The following is a 22,005-nucleotide window of genomic DNA, read 5'->3' on the forward strand; positions in this document are numbered from 1 at the left end:
TGAATAACAACACTGTAAAAACCATAACTCGAAAATCGATTTAAAGAACATCTTATTGTTAAGAAATGTGTATTTTAAATTAAAGTGTTGTGTGAAACGAATTATTTCAATCACGCATAGTGATAGCTGGCACGATCCAAGGCAAAATTGCAGATCGAGACAGCCTGCACGAGAAATTCTACCCAAATCTAAACACGACAAGATTTCTCCCGACGTTCTTCCCAAAACGTAACAACGGTGCCAACAGATATAATAAAATTTTTAAAAGGAATAAGAAAAATAATTGTACGAATGCGAAGAGTTTTAGATATTTTAGTTCGTCAAAGGACGAAACGACTTATTGTTAGCTATAAAAAGTTTGGATGTTGGTCTGATACAAAAATTATATAGACTAAACCATCAACTCAATTCATTTCGTATTTGAAAAATAATAAATCGTATAAAGGACGTAGATGAGTTACAGGTATAACTGACTATTTCTGAACACACAAATGAAGCCAAGTCTTTTCACTCAAAAATCCCACAATTTTCGGGAGAACAAATTTAGAGCCAAACATCGGAGAGATCTTGTATTTTCTCAGCTGTAGATTCTTCGATGTTCAAGACATTCTTAGGTATAATATTAGAAAATGTCCTCATGACGTCGGAATCTAGTTGTCAGAGCCATTTTATCACCACATGACCTAAGTTTTTAATTTTAATTGAAGCAAATGGTAATTCTTCGGGTTTCAAATTACTCATCTCACATAAATAAAACGTGATCAATAATATACCTGTTCTACTATCCATACGCGAAAGAACACGGTCAACACGGCTGTTGACCTGGTTGCATTAGTTCGATTTTTTTCTACCTAGATGACTCATTGTAAAATGACAATCCCAATAAATGGCATTCAAACGGACGTTGGATCGACAGTTATACGTGCCATCTACATTTACATTGCTCTTATTCCTCTTGACCATGCTTAACGGAGTCTAAATTCCTCAAGAGAACAGTCTTTCAATAGCCACAGGGTAATGAAAATTGCGAATACTTCCATACTCTTGCGAAAATAATCTCGACGTCAAACTGCGAAAAATTTCTGGTCGTGGAAAATCGTAGAAAATAGTAGCAAATCATAAAAAACCCACAAAGATTGCAGATAATCGTCAGAAATCGTAGTATTTTTCGTATAAAAGTATAAATTTCTACGAAACGTTATGAAAACCAACGACTTTACATGACAAAGTACGAAAATTGCATTTGCAAGTAGATTTAATTTTTTTTTCGCAGAATTTCGTAGAAAACTACAAGGATTAACGAAAAATTATGAATATCTACGACTTTTTCTGAAAGACGATTTCATTTTTGGACTCAAGCACTATATTTTCTTTTGCCTAGAACCACGTTGAATTTCTACGAAAAATTACCCATTCCGACGAAGAATTATAAAAATCGGCAATTTTCTGTGAAAACTAATTACAATATCGGATCCAACCCATCCGCTAGATATCGCATCTCTATCACAATGAAAATTTATTGCAGACAAGTTAAGTACGGAGCAAAGTTTTGGTCTATATCCAAAGACTGATCTTCTCTGGTGAGAATAATCTCTACGCCAAACTACAAAAAAGTGTAGATTGTTGAAAATTGTAGGAGATAGTAGAAGATCGGTCCAAAAGCGTAGGAGATTATGAAAAATCGTCGAAAATCGTAGTAAATTGCATAGAAAATTACGGAAATCTACAATTTTGTTTGAAAAATTATGAAAATCTACGATTTTCTATAGAAAATAATTATAATTTCCGATTCAGACAAAATGGATTTGTTTTTCGCAGTTATTCTTAGAATTTCGTTGAAAAGTACAACTTTTTATGAACTTCACGAATTTTCTGAACCATTGGTAAATGTCACATCTCTCTCAAAAATAAAATGTATGGGAGACAAGTTAAGTATCTAGCAGAATTTGAGTCTACAATCTACATTCGAAGACTGATCTTTTCATCTTTGAAGTTAGATCTAGGCGGATTTAGAGAATCTGTCGTATAATTTCGAACTCACCTTGTCTCAATAGGTGAGTCTAATGAAAAGACTAACATTTTTTATTTTTCTAAACCAGTAATTTCACGATATTCTGTAACAAATTATATCCATTTCAACTATAAGAATAACGATGTTACGTGGGGGTGAGGGTGTACTGAGCGGTGGTAGTTAATGATTAATTGAATAATCTAGCTCCCACGTAACGACAATGAATAATAATTAAATCTAAGAAAAGACTTACCTTTCGGTAAGCCGGTAATTTGTAGGATCGTGTCGCTATAGACCTGTACAGGTCTGTGAGGTTTGTTTAAATAGTTGAGGCTATTTTATAATAAAGAAAATGGGAAGAAGGTCGCTCAAAATAAATGTTTAAAAAGATTTAACTGGTAAAAGATGAAGTATATTCTGGTTCAATTTAGTTATTGAAATATCTGGTAACAATCGATGGTGATAAATATATATATGAGCCAAAAATAACAATTCATAAAGTTTTCAAGTTTATAAAAATCGTGTGTTATACTATTCTAGAAGATAATATTATTTGGTACCAGGAACATCTACTCTGAACGATGGTTATAACTAGCTGGTCGTGATAATTGTATTGTATCTCTCTTTTTAGATTATCTTAAATCGTTTAATATAATATATATATAAATATTTATATATATATATTTAATCGTTTAGTCTTATTTGTTAATTTTTGGAAACAATAAGTGGAATTTAATTGGGGGTAGTGAAGCTAGCCACCAATTCTATGCTTGGTTTTTGTGAATTTACTGAAGTAGTTTTGATTATCAAGGTGAACAAGAATTCGTCTAATTTTTTGAGGGTTAACACTCGGATTGACTTAGCTTTTGGGTGAATCGGTCGACGAGATTGAGAGCCGTCGGATCGTGTCGGTCTGCGTCGGTAGAATGCTGGACCAGGGGCCTCACCTCAAATTTGGAAGAGTTGATGAATCGAATGATGTTGAACGCTGGTCACTTAGTCTTTGTGAATTTAGAATGATATCTTGTTATCGAAAGTTTGAAAGTGTCTGTTTGTGATTTTGATGATAAGTTAAAATTGATTGGAACGATTATTTATTAAAAATGATAGTGTAATTATTATTATTTTTTACTTAAGATTACCTGATTCGCTTGAATCAGGGCCGAACTCAATTTTAACTAAGGAAAATGGAATATCATAAAAATGTCTATTCGCGAAATGACGAGATTTAGTAAAGAACAGAAAAGATGGAAATGTAGAAGATAGTGAGTCTTTTGCAATTAACAGAATAACTGAATGCTCGAATTTAACGAATTAGCGCGAGACTTTAGGTCGGTCACAACTAAGATTTTCCAAACGCTACTCTTGCTCGAGAGGGCTAATCCGGGTTTGCGTCCACGCACTTCGCGACTTGACAGACGAAAGACGCGGCTTCTTGGGCCCGAGGGTCCAAGGAGCTGCAGTTGTAATTAGTTACAACGGTAATTAGCCAATGAGGTGCGAGGGCGTCCTCCTGGCGCCCAAATCCACGTGGTCAGCGTTACTTCTCGCTCTTCGACGGTGTTCCGACGATTCTCAATCTCGTCGGTGACACATTGAAAATATGAACAAAAGATATTTGCATGCAATGTTCACACATTCATTCATACATTCCAATGAGTAATCTATTTTAATTTGATGGTTCTGAAGGTAGTGGTTTATCCTAGTTATTGATTATAATTTTAATTTGAAAAGAGGAATATTTCCAGGCTGAGCGCTACTGATACTAACTCAGCAGTCTCTCATCTCAGTTCTTGGTACCAGATAAATAGAATAAAGTTGAACCTTATACTAGGGATCATCGTTGGTCTCTACGTGACTTTTGCCAGGAGGGGTGGAACTCGCCGTTATTAGAATATGAGATTTTGATAAAATGATATCTGTGCATTGAAGAAATTAAAGCAATGAAATGAAATGGAATTTTGAAAAAGTTACGCCAAGGCGGTACGTCGGGGCGTAACAACGATCACGTAAACGCGAGCCATTCTAGAGTTATCTATAAAATACAACGCTAATCTACGAAGAAATACGATGACCTACGAAAAACAACGATTTGTACGAATACCAAAAGCTAAAAGTACAAAAAATTACACCAATTCACGATAATCGACGGAAGAGTACAACGTTTTACGGAAGCGTACAATAATTTAACTAAAACTATGGTTTTGTACGGATATCAAGACCAAATAGTTAAAAAAAAGAATTCCGTCATCTACGATAATCTACAAAAAAGTAGAATTGATCACGAAAATGTAAAATAATCTACATAAAAATATGGATTTCTACGAAAAATGAATGCCAACGGATTACAAAAATTTACGAAAACCTACGAAAAAGTAAAATAATCTACGAAAAAATTCTCTACTTAATCGTAGAAATTTTTGTAAAAAATCGTAACATGAAATTCATACTTGAGTGTAGAAATTATTTCCGCCAGGGTATACAGAGAATAAAGCAAAAATCGGAAATATCCATTTTTTACCACAATATTTCAATTTCATCACAACAAGTGCAATTTATCTATAGATTGGATTTCACTGATACAATCTTCAGGCAAGTTTACTTATATTTCACCTCAATCATCTATAATTGAAACTTTCTGATAAGAGTATGAACATTTAATTTTCCAAACATGTTTTTTATTTCAATACCGAATTAAATTACGATTATATTGAACACTCGTTTCAAAAAAATAACATAGACTCTTCTAGCGTTTTTTTTAACGCTTTTTCAAAAATTAAACTAATCGGAGTTCATTCGTAAATGGTAGGTATCATCATCACACATGACTGAAAAGTTCGATCGATTGATTTCGATTTGGATCATTAATCGAATTTAATCAGCTAACATTTTATTTATTATGATTATTTCGGGTCGCATACACATTTTTGATGTAATAAATCGTTATTTATGCACCATACAGTTGTATCTTTATCGTTTGTTTGATGTAGCGTAATTCTCAGTAATAGTGTTGAGGCCACTAAAAATAAATTTCACGTACGTTGGAACTACGATTTCTTGTGTAAAGAAGCTTGCACATTTTCATCGTGTGTTTCTTCAAATTTTATTTATCCGTAATAATGTGTTTAACTTTTTTCCCTTCAATCAATATTTAATATCTAGTATCAATTTGGCCTCAAATAAAGGCTAAATAATGAAATATCTGTAACTAGTTTAAATTCGTCATTTCACCTACTAATAGCATAGTTTTTATTTACATTTAGCTTCTTTCCCACTTTTCTAACTGAGCACTCCATCGCCACCGCTTTTTGCGTATAAGCAATTACACAACAGATCTAACTTTTCGTGTGACTGAATCGGACTCCAAATAAGTTCAAACTAAGTTTGAATAAGTGATTTCTGTCGGTTTTAGCAATTCAAAAAAACAAAAATTGTGTGCAGTTGACACGTGGTAGAAGTGAAACCTTCAGAAACTAAACTGCGAGAGAATGAGGAGAATGCAGTACGAGGAGTAGAATAATTATTCATTTCATCGCGTCGTTTGATTTCGTTACATAGATAGTAATTTCATTTCGTTTCATCGAGTTTCAAATCACTCCCGTGCTGAAGAAGTTTTCACCAACGGCGCTGAAGAAGTTTTAACTTAAAAGAAAAAAAAAAAATACCAATACACAACTATCTCTAGTCGAATGTAATGTAAAATGATTAGATTTGTATTATGTCTACATCATATAATTCTTTTGATAGATTCCTCATAGATTCTTTATGATACATCAATACAGATATGTTTATTCGATCTATCTACATTACACTGTACATGAATGCAACATATTATTAAAAATCAATATGCGCCAATATAATTTACATTATGATCCATCTATATCGATTCAGGATGTATTTGTAGTGTCGGAACATTTTTTGAAGTCCGAATTAGGTTTTCGTTGAGTGCTGGTGAAACATCCAGCTGCATCAAGTGTCGCATTGTCTAATTTCTCTGTGTCCGTATTAACGCGAAGTGCTGAAAATGTAAAAATATATCATGATGACCTTTTACTGTTCATTTTTATGTCTAGTAAAATCGACCCATATCATCAAGAATAAGTGATTGTACCAAACTTTCCTGGCTCTACTTCTCTAGCCTGGACAATTGTAGTTCGCACCTCTCGTTCAACTGCCAAAGCGAACTCATTTAACTGATGGAAAATGAAATATTCCATCAATGTTTCAGATTTTGTACAAATTTTTATAATAAAATTTTCATAGACTAACCTTCTGTCTCAACAAAAATACCAGATTACATTATTTTTTTTATGCTTTCAATGATGCACTCTCAAAAAGTAAAAATCACTCACTTCTGCAATTTTATTTTCATCTGTAACATCCTTGCATTTTCTGTACTCTTCATTTATTTTGTTTCTTGTTGCTAAATAAAAAAAAACAAAAATATTAATACATGTGCGATGCCACTTTGAAGTGTCTTTTTTAAATGGTTTGAGGTGTTGCAATAATTTATTGTGCCATATTTTAAAAGTATTATCACTTTGAAAATAGTTTCTTAGATTTCTTGAAATTTTCAAACCAAATAAATTACAGAAGCAAACGTATTTTATCCTTATCCTTCCTTAAATTTCTAAAAGACTAAATTTATTTTAAAAAATTTTCGTTCACCTTCCAAAGCATATTTGTCGTCTTGAAATGTATTCATGCGCGTTCGATGCAATTTTTTAAACGTCCCGAGCACCTGAAATCATCAGTCTTTGCATTTGCAACTATAAAACAAGAAACACAATAATAGATTAAGTTTTGCAGGATTTGGGAAAGCAGTATAATTAGAAAGAAGACATTCCATGCCAATTATCCAAAATGGGAAACTTTTCTTTGCTTCCCATATTCACTCAAAGGAATGAAATATCTGCCAATTATTTCAGATTTTTATGCAGACTTGTCCGATGACAATTTTATGCACAATTGACTCATTCAAAACTGAAATCTGTGACAAAAGTCTCTTTTCTCAATTTCCCAAGAGGAGTTAAATGAAATCTGATATAGCGTATTGATATCACCAGTATTCACTAACTTATCTTTGTCTCCAGAAATAAGTACAAAATTCGTTAACCATACAAAAAAGTTGTTGGAATCAATCTATATACAAAAAAGTTGTTGGAATCAATCTATTGCTAAAAATAAGTAAGTCTACAAGTACAATACCATATTTGCTCTCTGTAATAATTTATATCTAACTATTATTATAGTAGAAAAGATTTTAAATACCAATTGCAGAATGAAACATACTGTAAGAAAAAAAAATTCGACTTGATTGTTCTTGGTAAAACAATGAATAGCTTGTACTGTATATTGTTTCGAAGTTATCTTTGAATACCTTTTATAACAGGGTCTGTTCAATACCGTTGACTGATATATTCTTCAGTCAACGTCAATACCATTAACACAAAATTTTTCATCTATTGTTGTTTATTTTACAATATGTGTTTAAAGATACTCCAATTAAATAAAAGGAGGCTGAAGTTACTGATGTTATTCTAATGATTAACGTTTTGAAAAACCGTTATTTCAGAATTGCAGGAGTCTGAAATTCAGAAAACGTAGAGTTCAGTGGTAATTCATAGTTTGAAACCTTAATTACTTCAAGGTCACTATAAACTTGCAAAATAGTAATTTTTTCCCCTAATGTTTCATTACGTTAACGTTACTAACTTCGGCCTCATTAAATGAATAAGTTGATTATGAAAGTTTACAGTTTACACAATGCAAGCATGTCGTCGAACCTACTACCAGTTCCTAACCAATTCATGTAGGAAAAACACTTGGAACGTTGAGATACCAAGATGCCAGAAAGTGACGTGCGCTTACTTGAATCTTTTTCAAAAATTACCTGCCTCCGAAGATTTCCACTCATTTTTCGACCGATATGATTTGCTCCGACAACGAAAACGTAACACGCTTGAAGTTCACCGAGTTGCCCCCCTTCTTCTGCAACACTCTGCAAATCAGCTTTAAATTGGTAAATACGGGCATTTGGGAGCACGTCTTGTCGCGCCGATTGCCGGGCGGTGGCAACGAGAAGTACTAATAGCGAGGTAAGCCTTCGATGTTTCAATTTTCACCGACTCAAGCCAGCTCAAGCTAACTTTATAAGTAAGTTCTCGTATGAAGTTGGAAGTACCGATATGCTTCTTTCATGATGGCTACATCCTGTTAGCGAAGTAACCTCATCCAATTAAAGATAGCCAGCCCTGGGCAACATTTTATGCAACTTCGGAGAGCCAAGTTAAGTGTTGGTCGGTAATTTAGTGAGCGAAGACTGTGGTGTCCGGTCGATAATAATACATTTACTGCCTCTTTCTAACACACGACAAATGCATGAAATAGAAAGAGGCAGAATATTTTTGTCGATATGTCAGTCCGTCGTCCCGTCACCACAGATCGCGTATCTAATCTACTATAATCGCTTATGTCGGTATGTTACTATTCAATTTGTGTCGCGAATAAATCTCCATAACGCTGGTGTGATTCTCTTTTATATAATATGGCTGCTCAATGCTTTAAGCGATAACGGCGATAACTGAATACTACTTGAGACAGCCAACTGAACGGGGCGTTTTCAAGATAAGTGAGAAACCTGGTGCGGAGCGTCAATACGAATATTTTCTACTGTTACCGACTAATTAACATTCGGTCTCATAAGTGAGTCGGTAAGTATAGAGCACTGCTACTACCTCCACCTGTCGTGCCCTTTTGCTTGCTTCAAAAGAATACCCATGGCTGGCTGTTTAGCAATTTCGAATCGTCAGTCGACTGTTCAAGTTAAGAGGGTGCCCTGGTTCGACGATTTCGACGTTGACGTATACTATATGTCCATATATCAACTTCCACGTACTTCAAATGCGAAAATGGGCATAACAGCATAATCCAATATTCTATTCGAAACAAACGCATTCCATTGTAGCACATTTGAATTTTACGTAAAAATCAATAAGCTGCATGAAAATCGCGATAGTACATCGTAGTTTTTACACCATTTTTTTTATTTCCGTTTAAAAGCGAAATATTTCGGTATGTTTTTGTTACGTCAACTTCACACACTAACTTAAAGGCAGCCATTAGTAGACCGTTCGTCAGTAAAATCGGACATTGTCAGATTAAAAACCGGGTACAGTGTATGCAACGAAAATAATTTGGCGTTAATTAGATAATCTCACATAATTCCCTACGCTAATGAGCATATGTCGAGTGGCGATTGCGTATTTAATTTCATTGACTTGGTCAGATCCATGCTCTTCTTTTCAGGACCAAGTTGACTCAAATATTCCTTTCAAGCTTCATATTCAGATCTTGGGCAAGTTAGATGTCATCTCCGATATTTCATCGCAGTTAGTTATTGGTCGTCGGAAACGTGAATTATATCGCTATTATGCCGTGAAAAACAATTTGTGAATAAAAAAGCTATTGTCGAGGCATTAGTGCAGTAAAATTTGGATCGTTGAACTATTACAAGGAACGTCTCAAGTGATCGTGATAAGCCTTATATCAGCATACTGTTAATCAATTAACTGACTAATACTAAGATATAGATAATAAATGGATAACAAGATGGTAGACTGAAAGACTTGTACATCTGTTACAAAGTTTTTTTTCCATGAGATTATTTTTTAATTTCATATGAAAATTTCCTACCGCATAGCTAATGTTCGATTATATTCGTCCTTCACGTACATAACTAAAATCGAAGCGACTGTCAGGCTACCAAAGACCCAATAACTGGACCAACGTTCACCTATAAAAATAAAAATAAATTAGATTTAGATAAAGAAATGCAACGACAGAATATGTTGTAAGTGGGGAATATTCTGCCAATCTGTTTGAACTAAGCGTACGGGCAAATCAGATGAATGATTGTACAACATAAATGATTCAATCTAACCTGAAACTTATAAAGATGATTTCGAAAAATTTGATTGCAAAGTGATAATAATGGTTTGTAATATCTCACTCATATCAGGCAGGAAATAAGAGAAGTAAAATGTTGCGGCCACGAAATTGGCCAAAAAGATCATGTATCCCCCTACAATAGCTTCGGAGACCGGATAGGCAATTTCGGAAGCTAATTCGAGAAATAAGGCGGGCGTTGCCCAACTAGACGAAACTCCGAGAGCCACAGCTGTGTAGAATTCTCCTTTGGTGAAGGTCAACACTTGCTTTTCCAGCAACAAAACCCACAAGAACATGGCTGAAGATGCAACAAGTAAAACGAAGATGGCGATCTTCAAGTGACCTGATAAGTATCGGAAATCAAAGTACTTTCTTATTTTTACGCTTAAATATTAAAGGAGCAAATTTTAGACCTAAAATAGCTTATATTACTGACCTTGGAATATATCCATCAGCCGTGATGCGCAAACACCTAGAGAACTACCCAAAATTACTGTCCAGAAAGCCAACTTGTCGGCTTCGCCCTGCAAAGTTGAGCAAATCTATACACGTACATATTAATAATTAGCCGTTCCGTTACTTTTACTAACTGTAAAACCAATTGTTAGGATTTCGTTATATAATCCTATAGTATACTATAATTCTTCTGCTCAAATTTTTTTTCCGACTGATCATCGTTTTTCCGTCCTGCGTTACCATTTGAGTCAGAGACGCGAATTCTAACGACAAGCATTCGCCAATGCCGGTCAGCGTGAGTGGCCGTGTTTTCAATTCTTACCTGAGTTACAGTCGAAGCAAAAGCCATCGTGATCATTGCGAGCCATGGTCCAGTCACTCCTTGGCTCAATGCTGCGGCTCCACAGAGTCTCCACACGCTGACATTGCTTCCATGAAAATGTACATTTAGAGCCATTTGGTCATATAACATCATGCACACTGTACGCATTCCCTGCACGACGAATTATTTAATACAGGTAAAGTGACTGGCCCACAAAGTATCGACGTGAATTCCCAATCGATTGTCTACATTAGTGGTGTGTTAATGACAATCCTCATACCGATGATACTTAAAGTGAGACCTAAAAAAAAAACTCATCCCTTGTGGGGATCGAACCCACGACCTTTGGATTAGAAGTCCAACGCGCTATCCTCTGCGCCAAAGGGACATGATTAAACGGATAAAAATGTTGTATTTAAATCTAACCAAAAAAAGCAACATCCTGTTGAATCGTAAATATTATTATTCCGCGATTATTCAATTTTTCAATATGAAGCAAAGTAAAGAAACACGTATCCAGCTTTGACTGGAATGAATTGATAATTATTCAACATTTTAATAACGATGATAAAAATTAACCCAATTTGATGATTATTATATAAATTTCGGTAACATTTCGATACCAGGAATGCATTACCGTTGCATATTACGTAAACAGTCAACGAAACTTTTTTTGCACAGATATCTGGCTTCAGTAATTGGGGCATTCGCGAAAAACCATTTTTCACTTACGTTCGAAGCTATAAAAACACGAACAACAATAATAAAAACGTGGTTATTAATGAATAATTACACAAGTGTGCAAAAAGGTTTTTTTTTTCTCTCCTTATTATTGCGTCTAATTATAATAGATTTGATTCGAAATATAGTAATGAAAATTATGTACCACGTATACTTTTCATATGTTTTTTTTTAATGTTATTTTTGCTTACAATCAAACACTAATGATAGAAACAATATTTATTAAAAAAAATTATAAAGTCAAAAAGTTTAAACATCAGAATCGTCAGAAAATCTATCTATTAGTATAATTCTAGTCATTTTGTAGTTTTTGGCATTGGCATTTTGCAAGTTCTTGGCATTCCGTAACTAAAATAAAATAAAATTTACTATTAAAGAAGTTCGATGTTTCTAGTATGTTTATATTTTTTTTACTCTGTGTACTCTAAATTCAAGTGTTAAAAAATAACTACAAGTTAAAATTTGAAGCAGGAATCTAAAATACTTCGAGGTTACGATTCAAGATAGGTATAATATATTTATATTATGTTTTGAAATAAAAACTTTTTTATTCGCTGTATAGTTTAGAATAAACATGAATTTTCACTACAGGTATAAACTTTATGCAAAACTTACCAAAGTATCCAGCATGGAACAAAAATAACCACTAGACAACTTTTTTACGTACTGCGCGCCATGAAGTTACAACGAGAACTGCGCAGGCGCATGTATTGTTGTGAAAACAATGATAGGCGATATCTTTTTTTCTCTTTCTATCAGTTTGAACTGGTTTTGTATGTACAGATACTGTTTAAATAGATTAGAGTAGTATGCAAAAACAAAACACAACAAATTCTCAGTTCGGAATAGTAAAAAAAATATCATGTAATATATACGTGATAGCAAAAAATGAAACGCAGATATAGATCCGGCGCATTACAACCTTTATATCTATAATTTATTTTTTGAAGAAGGCTTTCATCACAGACCTGCGTTATCAATCGCCTAGTTGTAAAGGGTAAAATGAGTTGTTTCCGCAACGTGATAAACAATTAGGTTATTTGATGTTTCTAGTGTGGCATTACGGTTGTAACTAGGAATTTTGAAAGGTTGTTACGAAAGATAAAAATACGGGAACCATTGATTACTTTGAATTTCTTCATTTATAACCACGAAAGTGGGAATATAGACCTTTACTTTTTTAACGCGAAACCGTGTAAAGCATTCTATGAGCTTAATGAACTCTTGTTATCCATTAGCCCAGGTGACACACGGAAGAGTTGGTGTCTTTTAGTGAACCTAAGTCGTTTAAAAAGCGTTTCATCGCCAGGAAGTTTGCGACGTGATTCAACACATAAGATGCCTTAACAGCACGATCGAGAGACGACCAAAAGTTTCACGGAGCAAAGTTCGGTTCGGAGACGTTTCCATTTGCAAAACAAATGCGAAATTATGATTAATCTCATTAGGGTGCCGTTGGCTTGCAAATGTCTTTGAGACAACAAATTTTTTCGTATCAAACGTCTTTTTGTCGTCTTTCAGCTCCGGTATTGTTTCGAATGTTGCCTACAATAATTTAATTACTTAATCATAAAACAAAATAATTATATATATACTCTTATTAAACTGTTATGTAAAGAATAGTTATATAAAGCTTAAGTGAGTCCATATCTTCCTGTTTTAACGACAAGCTTAGTACTTTTGCACTCTCGAAAATTTGTCCAAAATTGCTGCAATCCTGAGAAACTTTAAAAATTAATAGTTTATAAAACTGAGAAAACTGTGTAATTCATTGTGTACGGTTCCGTTCTCATAGCACATGTTAAGTTAGCATTACTGAAAACAACACTTACGTTTGTCTCTCAATTTTCCGTCGTCATATAATTTAGCACGATTCTAATTCCAGTCACGTCACAAAATTGAAACTGATTTTATAACTCGAGAGTAGTGAGAGGAATAAAATATGCTTTTCTGAGTTTGTCGATAAAGAAAAAAGTTGCGAGATTTTTTTTACGAATGGTAGTTTTAAATGTTCTCCACATTCAAGCCAGCATATCTATATACACGTAAAATTCCAGATGAGCTACGCCCTTTGCTAGACTCAGAATAACAAAAGGGTCTGACACCTGGCAAAAACTTTTTTGAGTCACTACAGGAAAAGAAAGCAACTCATTCACATACTCACTGGGTCAAGTAATGGAGTGACTTGAAAAGGCCGAAATGACCACTGGAATCTGGTGGGCGCGGTCGTTGAAATTTCGCCGTAGGCGTAGGGAAGAAGCACAAGAAACCGGCCAGAATCAGAAAGAGCATGACGAATTCTGCGCTTCAAGGACATCGAATAATATATATACCTCATTTTTCACATTCGTACCTCGTACCTCGTTCATGGTGACGTGATTATTTCAACACACCGATGCGCATCAGAGACATAACTTGAGCGCGTACGGAGGAAGGATTTGTGCCATTTATTACACTCTTATTCTCATTTGGGATACTCCTGGTACGGAGTGTAGGTGCTGCTACTATTGCCGGCCCCACCAAATATGAGCCAGCCACGCCAAGTTGGTTGAAACAGGCCGAGATGCCTGTACCGAAAGCAGGATAGTAAACTTACTTGTTCCAAGTTTTACTTTTGCAATAAGTTCAATTCAAACACTAAGGTCACGCAGTACTCCTATATTTACCGACTGAGAAAACTCACCCTTTGTCTTCCGACATTAAATAAACAAGTGAACGGAAAGGGTTTGAATATTGCACGAACATAGTCTCACGATGGCTCATTTTGCTCTTCATTCTTCCCAGAATTGCGCAAAGTATCTCAGCTATGCACCATTTGGCCTCTGAAATGCGGGAAATATGGGAATAGTAACATGTGTCAAAAAAAACACACATTTTTTTCAACGATTGTCGGAGTATGAGTAACTTTCCTAAATTCCTCGACAAAATAGCGAGGAACCGTCGAAATTGGAATCCTTTCCGTTCGTTTGTTTATTTATTTAATATATGGGGAAAAAGGGTGAGATTGATCTTGACTGTTAGTAAAGTTAGCAGCCCTATTAAAGAATTCTGAAGATCAACCCATTTATGTGGATATTGTCAATTGCAGATGAGTGGCATGATCAATCCAAACAGGCGTGAAAATATTCGTTTCATAAAACATGACCTATAGTTACAATTTCATGTCCGTCGAAAAAGTTTGTAGTTTTGGTGACATCACTGACCTTTGAGGGGGGGGGGAGTCAGTGACAAACACCATGCTTATCATGTAATAGAAATGCATATTATTTGCAAAGCCTACAGTTGAATGGTTAAAGTCAAACGAACACGCTTTCTGTGTGTTGCATCTGTATTACGGCAATTAAAACGTATATGATGCATAATTCATAGTAAACGTGAGAGCTTGACTGGTGAAAAATCGACAACTATATCCGTTCACCCTGATTTAAAATGTGAGTTAACAACCTTACAGTTTACCTGTTGCTGTAGTTCGTTGACCAGGAGGAAACCAAGTGGCAGAAACCAGCGCTGCGGCGGGACCAACAATCACCCCTGACAACCCGTTCATAATCGCTGCGACGTGTGCTGATCTATAATTTCAGTATGATCAAGAGATATGTTGAACGAAAAATATAGACAACATTTTTGCTAAATTCGAGAACTTTCGTAAGAATCGAGGTCATCGTGCAGAATAGCTCAAGTAGTTTTATACGTGACAATTTCGTTGGAGCTTCTCAGCAACTACTGCACATTATTAGAATCAACAATGGTATTTAATTGATCCCGATTTTGGAAATGTATTCTTATATTTGATTTGGTTGTATGGATGCTCTCAGCGCGTATTTTCAATGATCTTATGAGTGTAAATACGAATGTTACAACACATATAGAGAGCGAGAAGTTGAGGCTTGGGCGAGGATTACGGTCAGTCTGGCAGTCAGTCGGTCATCAAACGTTCAGACGTAAAGACTTGTATCATAACGTTTGGCAAAGCAATACGTCAAAGTTTTATTCTTATCATTGTTCTTATCTTGATTATTTTTCCTATTAAATTACAATAGCCACGAACCCTGTTGGGAATTTTGAATATAAAATGATCGCGGCCGACTCACCGACAACGGCTTTCGTGAGAAGATAAGTTTTTATTGAATTGTCCCCTTGTCAATGTAAAACGAATATGTCTCTAGACTGGGACAATCTCTTGAAACTTGAAAATCAACTGCGCATGCGCGAGTATTATCGGCTGTTCGTACAGGCTGGCCATCCCGAGTTTCAACTGTCAAACTGTTTCTGGCTGCGATGTAGTTGATATGAATTTTCGGGGTTAGAATCTCAAATAATTGAGGCAGTGACTCAGAAATGTTTGGGAAGCATTTGTTATTCGGTCGGATAGTTGATTCTTCAAAGAACAGTCGGCATTCAATGCTTATGCTCTTTGAAAATTCAAACGTAAACATTTTGTATACGTTAGTCTCCTGCATCGCAAACAAAAATATCGCGCGTTAAAATTTCACCGACCAATGAGATTGAGTTATTTGGCGCATGCGCACTTGATTTTCAAGATTCAAGAGATTGTCCTAGTATATTTATAAACATATTTGAAATTTAAGGAGACTCATTGTACTTTCTAAGTATTCGTTAATGCATATATTGTGTGAAATGAGTAAACGAAGATATAAAGGATAGATGAATTGTGCTTCATGTTGTGTTTGCTATTTCTTCGTTAATCATTAAATCCATTGCAATCTAAGATATTCTCTATACACTCAATACTGTGGATAGTCAGTATTTTTGAACATTTAATTGATCCTCGCTTCGAATACCCAACCCGACTATTGATTGTAAAATTTTTCTGTAAACGTGTGAACGGTGATCAAATTATCCCCACAAATTGAAATGCGGTGAAAACGTAAGATACTTTTAAGACTGTGTATGACTATGGTAACTTGATTTGGTCCATAATACTCAATCAATATGTTTTGAACATGTGTGAACACAACACATCTCTCGTGTCATCTAAGAAATTAGACTAAAGCAAAAGGTTTGTGCAAATGATAATCAAAATGATAATAAATTACAACCAATTAAAATTGACGATACGTGATGTCACGCTGTTAAGAGGTTCAAAACATACACGGTGAAGGCAGTTTCCTGTGATGTCAGGCATCGAAGAAACGTAGCAATTGTCGATATAACGGCAGCCGTGCGCAACGGCGCCTTTAATCCTGCAACACAAATTGCATGCAAAGTTGGTTGATCATTCGCCAGTGACAAAGACCAATTATCATGCATCGACACTCCATTGGCCAAATCATGGATGATTGAGGCACCACATAAGCCCAGACGTAAATCAGAGTATACATGTATGTGGGGAATTCCAAGTCAAATTAGCAGTCCATGTACCTTACCCTCTTTGATTTCAATCACTTTTTAGTATGATGTTTTTACCAGCCCAAAAGGGCCTCCGAATTTTTTTCCGATTTTCCAACTATCGGTGAAATTCCAAAGAAATCGAAAACCAATTGCAAAAAAGTGATTTTAAAAAATGTGAATTAACTTACTCAGATTCTATGATTTGAAATGTGATTTTTAAACAACACACGATAACGGAATCACAAAATATACTATTTTTCTCCCAATTTTTAGTTTCCCCACGTCAGAGTTTGTATTTTTTTTTTTTATTTTTATTCCGATCTAAATAGATCACGGAATCATAAAAATAATGTGATGCTGTAATGTATTGAGATCGAGAGAAATGAAAGAAAAAAGAAAACACCACTCCCGATATGGAAAAACTAAAAACTTACGAAATAAATAGTAAGCATTGAGATTACATTATCATGTGGCGCTCAAAAATCACATTTTGAATCAAAGACTAAGTGTGAACTTTTTCAAATTTAAAAAAACACGTTTTAGGAATTGGTTCTGCGATTTTGTATAAAGTTCACCAGTAGTTAAGGAAAATCTTGAAAAATACCCGAGATACATTTGGGTTTGTAAGAACATTATACTAAAAAATTATCAAAATCGAAGGGGGTGAGGTACATGGGCTGCTAATTTGACGTGGAACACCTCATACGCATAATGGAGATATTTAGATCGACTTCTTACATTTTTATCTCGAATATAATTCTAATACAAATTACTCCGGTTCACAAACATAACTGGCGTCAAATTGATAACGGAAATCGGATTTTGTTAGACGAATTTTACAAGATATATTTCATTTCCGCATTTCCAGTGACGTCTAACCAATTCTGTGAAATATAAATTGCAGTTTTTTGAATAAGTTAGAAACGAAGATACCGAATCGATCGCGATGTCTTCGTATCTCATACGTGATCCTAGGACTTAATTTAGATTGTTGTCGCCGAGATTTTTATTGAATAACACCCAAGAAGTCGAATTTTAATTTTTCTATCACCCTAGATTCAACATAATTCTTATCACTTACGCGTAGAATAAAGCGAAAATGTTATTTCTATTCGGATTCAAAGTATAAGCGTTCCTGAGCGATATATCGCTTCGCAACCGGGTCATTAACTAATCGTTTTAGCTAATTTATGTGCACGCACCGAAGGACGAAAAAAGTAACGCGAGAACTTACAGTTTCGTTTTCTTACATTTACTTACGAAAGAGTGAAGTACGCGAATTTTTTACAGAATTAAATACGGTACAGTTCACAGCACCGTATGACATATTTCAATATTTTGTATCTCATACTTGTAAATTGCGATCTGAATATTGCAGGTATCATGATGTATATACTCAGGACTCATACGCGTATAAAGTACCACAATTCAAATCAACAAGGAAATTTCTTCTGTAAACCTATGGTGTGATCTATCGGCTGCTCAGATAGTTGGTATCAAATCCTTGCAATACAGTGTGAACACATAGCGATTGTCGTAAAGATACACAGGACGACAGTAGAGTTAAAAAAACGCTAACAGAACGCGAACTGATCGGCGCAGTCCGTGTCCGGGGGTTGGTCACGGACAATAAACACGTAGGGTTGGGCGTCAGAAACAATATAAGTTGTTATACCATGCCGATTGAGAAACCAACAGCTGGGTAGACAGCAGGAGAGGTAAGCGATGCATCCCCAGTTGGATAGTAGAGCGACAATGCTCTTCTGCCAGGATGGGAAAGCAAGCATGGCCGAGGTGGCGATCGGACCCCAGGTATTCCCGACGCAGCACTGGGCGAAAGTTAAGGCGCAGAAAAGAGCCAAGGCGTTCCATCGTTTAGGCGACGCTCGTCTTTCTCCCTTGTTCACGTCCTGCAGCAAAAGGGACGCCCTCTCTTCGTAAATCGTGTGTCCTGATGCTCCGGGAGTACCGACGTCGTAGGTCTTCTTCGAGACGTCCGCTCGTCCGATTATTACACTTCGTAAATCACCGCCGATGCGGAGACTGCGGTCATCTGGAGAATCGAGTGATCAATTTTTGCATACCGATAAAAGGAAGGTTGGCGTTGTTCTGGGATGAATTCTCCTATTGGCATAAATGCCTTGCCTAGTAGGGTTTCCGTCGAGACTTCTCAAAGCGAAAATTCTCGGGAAATCTGGCTTTACTCGAGACGGGAAAAAAGTGTCGAGAAATCGAGAAATCGCGTCTTGATTGCATGTAGCTGTAGATACTGTACTGTGTGTTTGAATTAATGATTTTTCTTGTGAAGGTACTCCAGGTATAACGTACTGTTTATTTAATTGAAAGACTGCGTGATTAATATTTTTGCTTACCTCCGGAAGGAAGCTAAGATACTTATTCAAAGTACCTACTTTTTGATAAAAAGACAAATTAAAAGTTTTAAAGTTTGATTTAGTTAGTTTTGTTAGAAAAAATAAGCAATTAAAATTTCAATTTAAACAGAAGTGAATAAATCGCAGATGTTGATAATTATTAATAAGCTTAATTTTGTGTTGCGTTTAATTAACAATTTGGTGATTTTTTTAAACTTCTAGAAATTTCTCGAACATTTCGGAATTCTCTAGTCCGGAGAAAAAAATTGCGTCGAGAAATCAGAAGCCCTGTGCCTCACGCAAATTTTCTCATATTAATTGGAATCTTTCGGAATTTCGACCTTTCCGAAATTTGACCATTCAGCGACGTGACTATTTGTAAATTTAAAAAGGTTAGTTCTGTCTTAAAATCGATGCTTTTCCTTATTTAATTACGCGATATTTGTAAATATAGTATTTATTGAATCATAATAGCTACAAAGATATTTTTGAAAATAGAAAAGTGGAAATTACTGAAATTATAAACATATAAGCTTAGATATCGACGTTTTATTTCAAATTGCTTGATATTGCGGTGGTTAAGAAACTAGTGGGTTCATTCGATTTCACTCAACCGTGGCTCAATTTTACTCAGAACACTATTTTCTACACAAATTGCGTTTTTTCGATTTAGCTATTACCAAACATAAAAGGTACCCGCACCATCATCGTTACTATACTTTTATTCGCTTACATTTAATAATTACTATAATTGGACTTTAATGCTACTCCGCTCAGGCCTCGGAAACATCCTGATATTCCCAAATTTTATCAAATTGTGTATTCTGTCCTAAAAATATCATATAAGTTTTCAAACTCGAAAACAAAATTCAAAAACATCCTGAGATGGAAAGAAGAAGGTCCAATTAACCCCTTTATTGTTAGATTTGCCTTTTGTCTTGGATAATAGAAACTCATCAATCTCTATATTTTTAATTGTGCAAACTTTCAACGGTACGATGAAGAAGTGGCGAATTTCACGTAAAAGCCTCTACTCGCTGAACATAATTTGAAGGTTCACGTTTCGAAAGCAGTAGAGAATATTGAAAATCCTGAAAGCTGCTAGGCGTCTACAAAGCTGAAACTACTCACATCGAAAGCAGTACGTAAAACAGTTGTAAACGAAGAGTAAGGTAACGTTGCATACCGCTGTTGCAGGTTAGCTTGATCTGAGTTGCAGCGTTCTTTTTTCTTGGCCTTTTTCCACTCTTGGCGATCTCGAGGGAGCATTTTGTCCTGCGACATCTGTGCTTTTTAGAAGAACTTCCGTATTTCATTTAACTCTTCGTCCCATATGTAGGACTGATTAAAATAGGTATATTTCCAAGGTTCAAATGAATTGACGTTATGTTCCCTACGGTACATCAACGTCAAAGAAGTAGAAGAAACTGTTCTACGAAACACCGGACTACACGATGTGAATAAATGTACGAAACAATCGCATCCCACAGCTATGAAGCTCATTCCGGTTTGATCGATATATCAAGGGAAGAAAACTTCACATACATGGTAATGAAGTATAGAATCTTTTTTATCCAGGTATTCGAATATAGTTGTTTGACAGTTGAATTATACGTGATGTATGTCGGGTCTGTGTCAAAATTCTATTTAAGAAAGAGTTTGACAGATATAATCGTGATCTTGCGTTAGTGTAGGTTGGGAAAATACTCGACAAGAAAGAATACCGTTTTATACCAATTTCGTCAACGAGGAAACTAAAATGTAATTACGATTGATCAAGCTTGACCGAAAACTAAGTTCCTGAGCAGTGTAATGAAACTTAATTGTAGCTTGTGGTGTTTCGAAAGAAAACAAGTTTTTTTTTCTACGTAATAGGTTCAAAAGTTCCATTTAGGTATAAAAATACGCCTGTTAAAATTTGAACTCTTAATATTAAAATTAAGAGGTTGCGCGTCGTACTTTTTTTATCTACCATACGAATAACATGAGAAAAATGGATTTTGCTCCTTCTGATTTTCATAACTAGCTAACGATGCGTCGTACTGTAATGTGAATTTTTCGTGACCCTTGAAATTTCGTGACCCTTTCGTCGTAAAGAAGATTCACAAACATATATTTGTAGAGAATTAAACACTCTTCAAAAAAGATCTTTTATTATTTTTATGAAGGAAGCAGCTTCTTCTTCAGCATATGCAGCCAGAAATCATGTCGACTGGCATAATTGTATGTAGGTATAATGTGTACGCGGAGATAAAGCACCTATCGAAACTTTAGAAAGCTCTCCTTTCCACTATTATAACGTCGAATGTTACGGGGTTTGGGTATCGGCCAATTGTCGCTGGATGTGAAATCGACGTAATTACATTTCACGAATCAGCTCCGAGAGACAGGAGCATGCGCCTCGACGAGAAACTCTTCGACGCCCCCGCGTCATGCGTCACGTTCAACGAACGACGCGGCATTCCCTGTGTTATGTAAGGGATCATGCTTGTGGAAACTTTTTTTATCAAAATTAACAAAACGAGAACGGTTTGAAAAAAAAAATACCGAATTTAACCTGTTTTTTTTTTGACAGGTTTCGTTAAAAGAAATATGAACATTTTAGAAAAAAGCTTCTTTAGCAAGATAAAGAATGGCGTGAAGTATATCGTGTCCAAATTTGAGACAAATAAACGTTCAAAAATTTATTTTCTGTACTTCATGAGTGTTTTGATTTGACTTAAAAAATCAAAATGGTTATCGTATTTGAACCAAGAAAAAAAATTGCGAAAATCAGTTATTTTACACTAGCATGATTCCTT

The 22,005-nt window shown here is 35.3% G+C and overlaps 2 protein-coding genes and 1 non-coding gene across 6 annotated transcripts; all 3 read right to left on the bottom strand.

Moving 5' to 3' along the window:
* Positions 1-5,770: 5,770 nt before the first annotated feature.
* Positions 5,771-8,165, bottom strand: LOC107219497 (complex III assembly factor LYRM7). Of its 4 annotated transcripts, none has more exons than XM_046731597.1 (5): positions 7,909-8,165; positions 6,680-6,752; positions 6,364-6,434; positions 6,123-6,204; positions 5,771-6,029 (listed from the first exon to the last, which is right to left on the bottom strand). In XM_046731597.1, exons 2-5 carry the CDS (start codon positions 6,714-6,716, stop codon positions 5,899-5,901), a joined length of 321 nt encoding a protein of 106 aa, XP_046587553.1. In that variant the 5' UTR covers positions 6,717-6,752; positions 7,909-8,165; the 3' UTR covers positions 5,771-5,898. The 4 variants fall into 4 exon arrangements, with proteins under 4 accessions (XP_046587553.1, XP_046587552.1, XP_015513222.2 ...); XM_046731596.1 differs by having other exon boundaries at positions 6,680-6,780; positions 7,909-8,163; XM_015657736.2 differs by having other exon boundaries at positions 7,905-8,160.
* Positions 8,166-9,090: 925 nt separating this feature from the next.
* Positions 9,091-20,406, bottom strand: LOC107219494. Its single transcript, XM_046730642.1, has 11 exons — positions 20,391-20,406; positions 18,508-18,885; positions 16,594-16,684; positions 14,937-15,049; positions 13,834-14,047; positions 13,645-13,693; positions 10,740-10,845; positions 10,398-10,485; positions 10,023-10,304; positions 9,707-9,806; positions 9,091-9,438 (listed from the first exon to the last, which is right to left on the bottom strand). The coding sequence occupies exons 5-11, from the start codon at positions 13,847-13,849 to the stop codon at positions 9,408-9,410; spliced, it is 672 nt and encodes a 223-aa protein (XP_046586598.1). The 5' UTR covers positions 13,850-14,047; positions 14,937-15,049; positions 16,594-16,684; positions 18,508-18,885; positions 20,391-20,406; the 3' UTR covers positions 9,091-9,407.
* Positions 11,055-11,127, bottom strand: Trnar-ucu. Its single transcript has one exon. It is a non-coding gene; the product is annotated as a tRNA-Arg (tRNA).
* Positions 20,407-22,005: the final 1,599 nt, after the last annotated feature.

The sequence above is a fragment of the Neodiprion lecontei genome, chromosome 2 (genome assembly GCF_021901455.1).
Source record: "Neodiprion lecontei isolate iyNeoLeco1 chromosome 2, iyNeoLeco1.1, whole genome shotgun sequence".
Classification (NCBI taxonomy): Eukaryota; Metazoa; Arthropoda; class Insecta; order Hymenoptera; family Diprionidae; genus Neodiprion; species Neodiprion lecontei.

Bases quoted from the DNA above. Each gene is read 5' to 3' on its own strand.
- LOC107219494 (XM_046730642.1), bottom strand. The intron at 10,486-10,739 runs GTAAGAATTGAA...TCAACTTTGCAG, and splicing joins TTGCTTCGACTGTAACTCAG to GGCGAAGCCGACAAGTTGGC. The intron at 9,439-9,706 runs GTAGGAAATTTT...ACGGCATAATAG, and splicing joins AATCGAACATTAGCTATGCG to CGATATAATTCACGTTTCCG.
- LOC107219497 (XM_015657736.2), bottom strand. From the start codon at position 7,928: ATGAGTGGAAATCTTCGGAGGCAG. The intron at 6,753-7,904 runs GTAATTTTTGAA...TGATGATTTCAG, and splicing joins GTGGAAATCTTCGGAGGCAG to GTGCTCGGGACGTTTAAAAA. The intron at 6,030-6,122 runs GTACAATCACTT...TTACATTTTCAG, and splicing joins AGTAGAGCCAGGAAAGTTTG to CACTTCGCGTTAATACGGAC.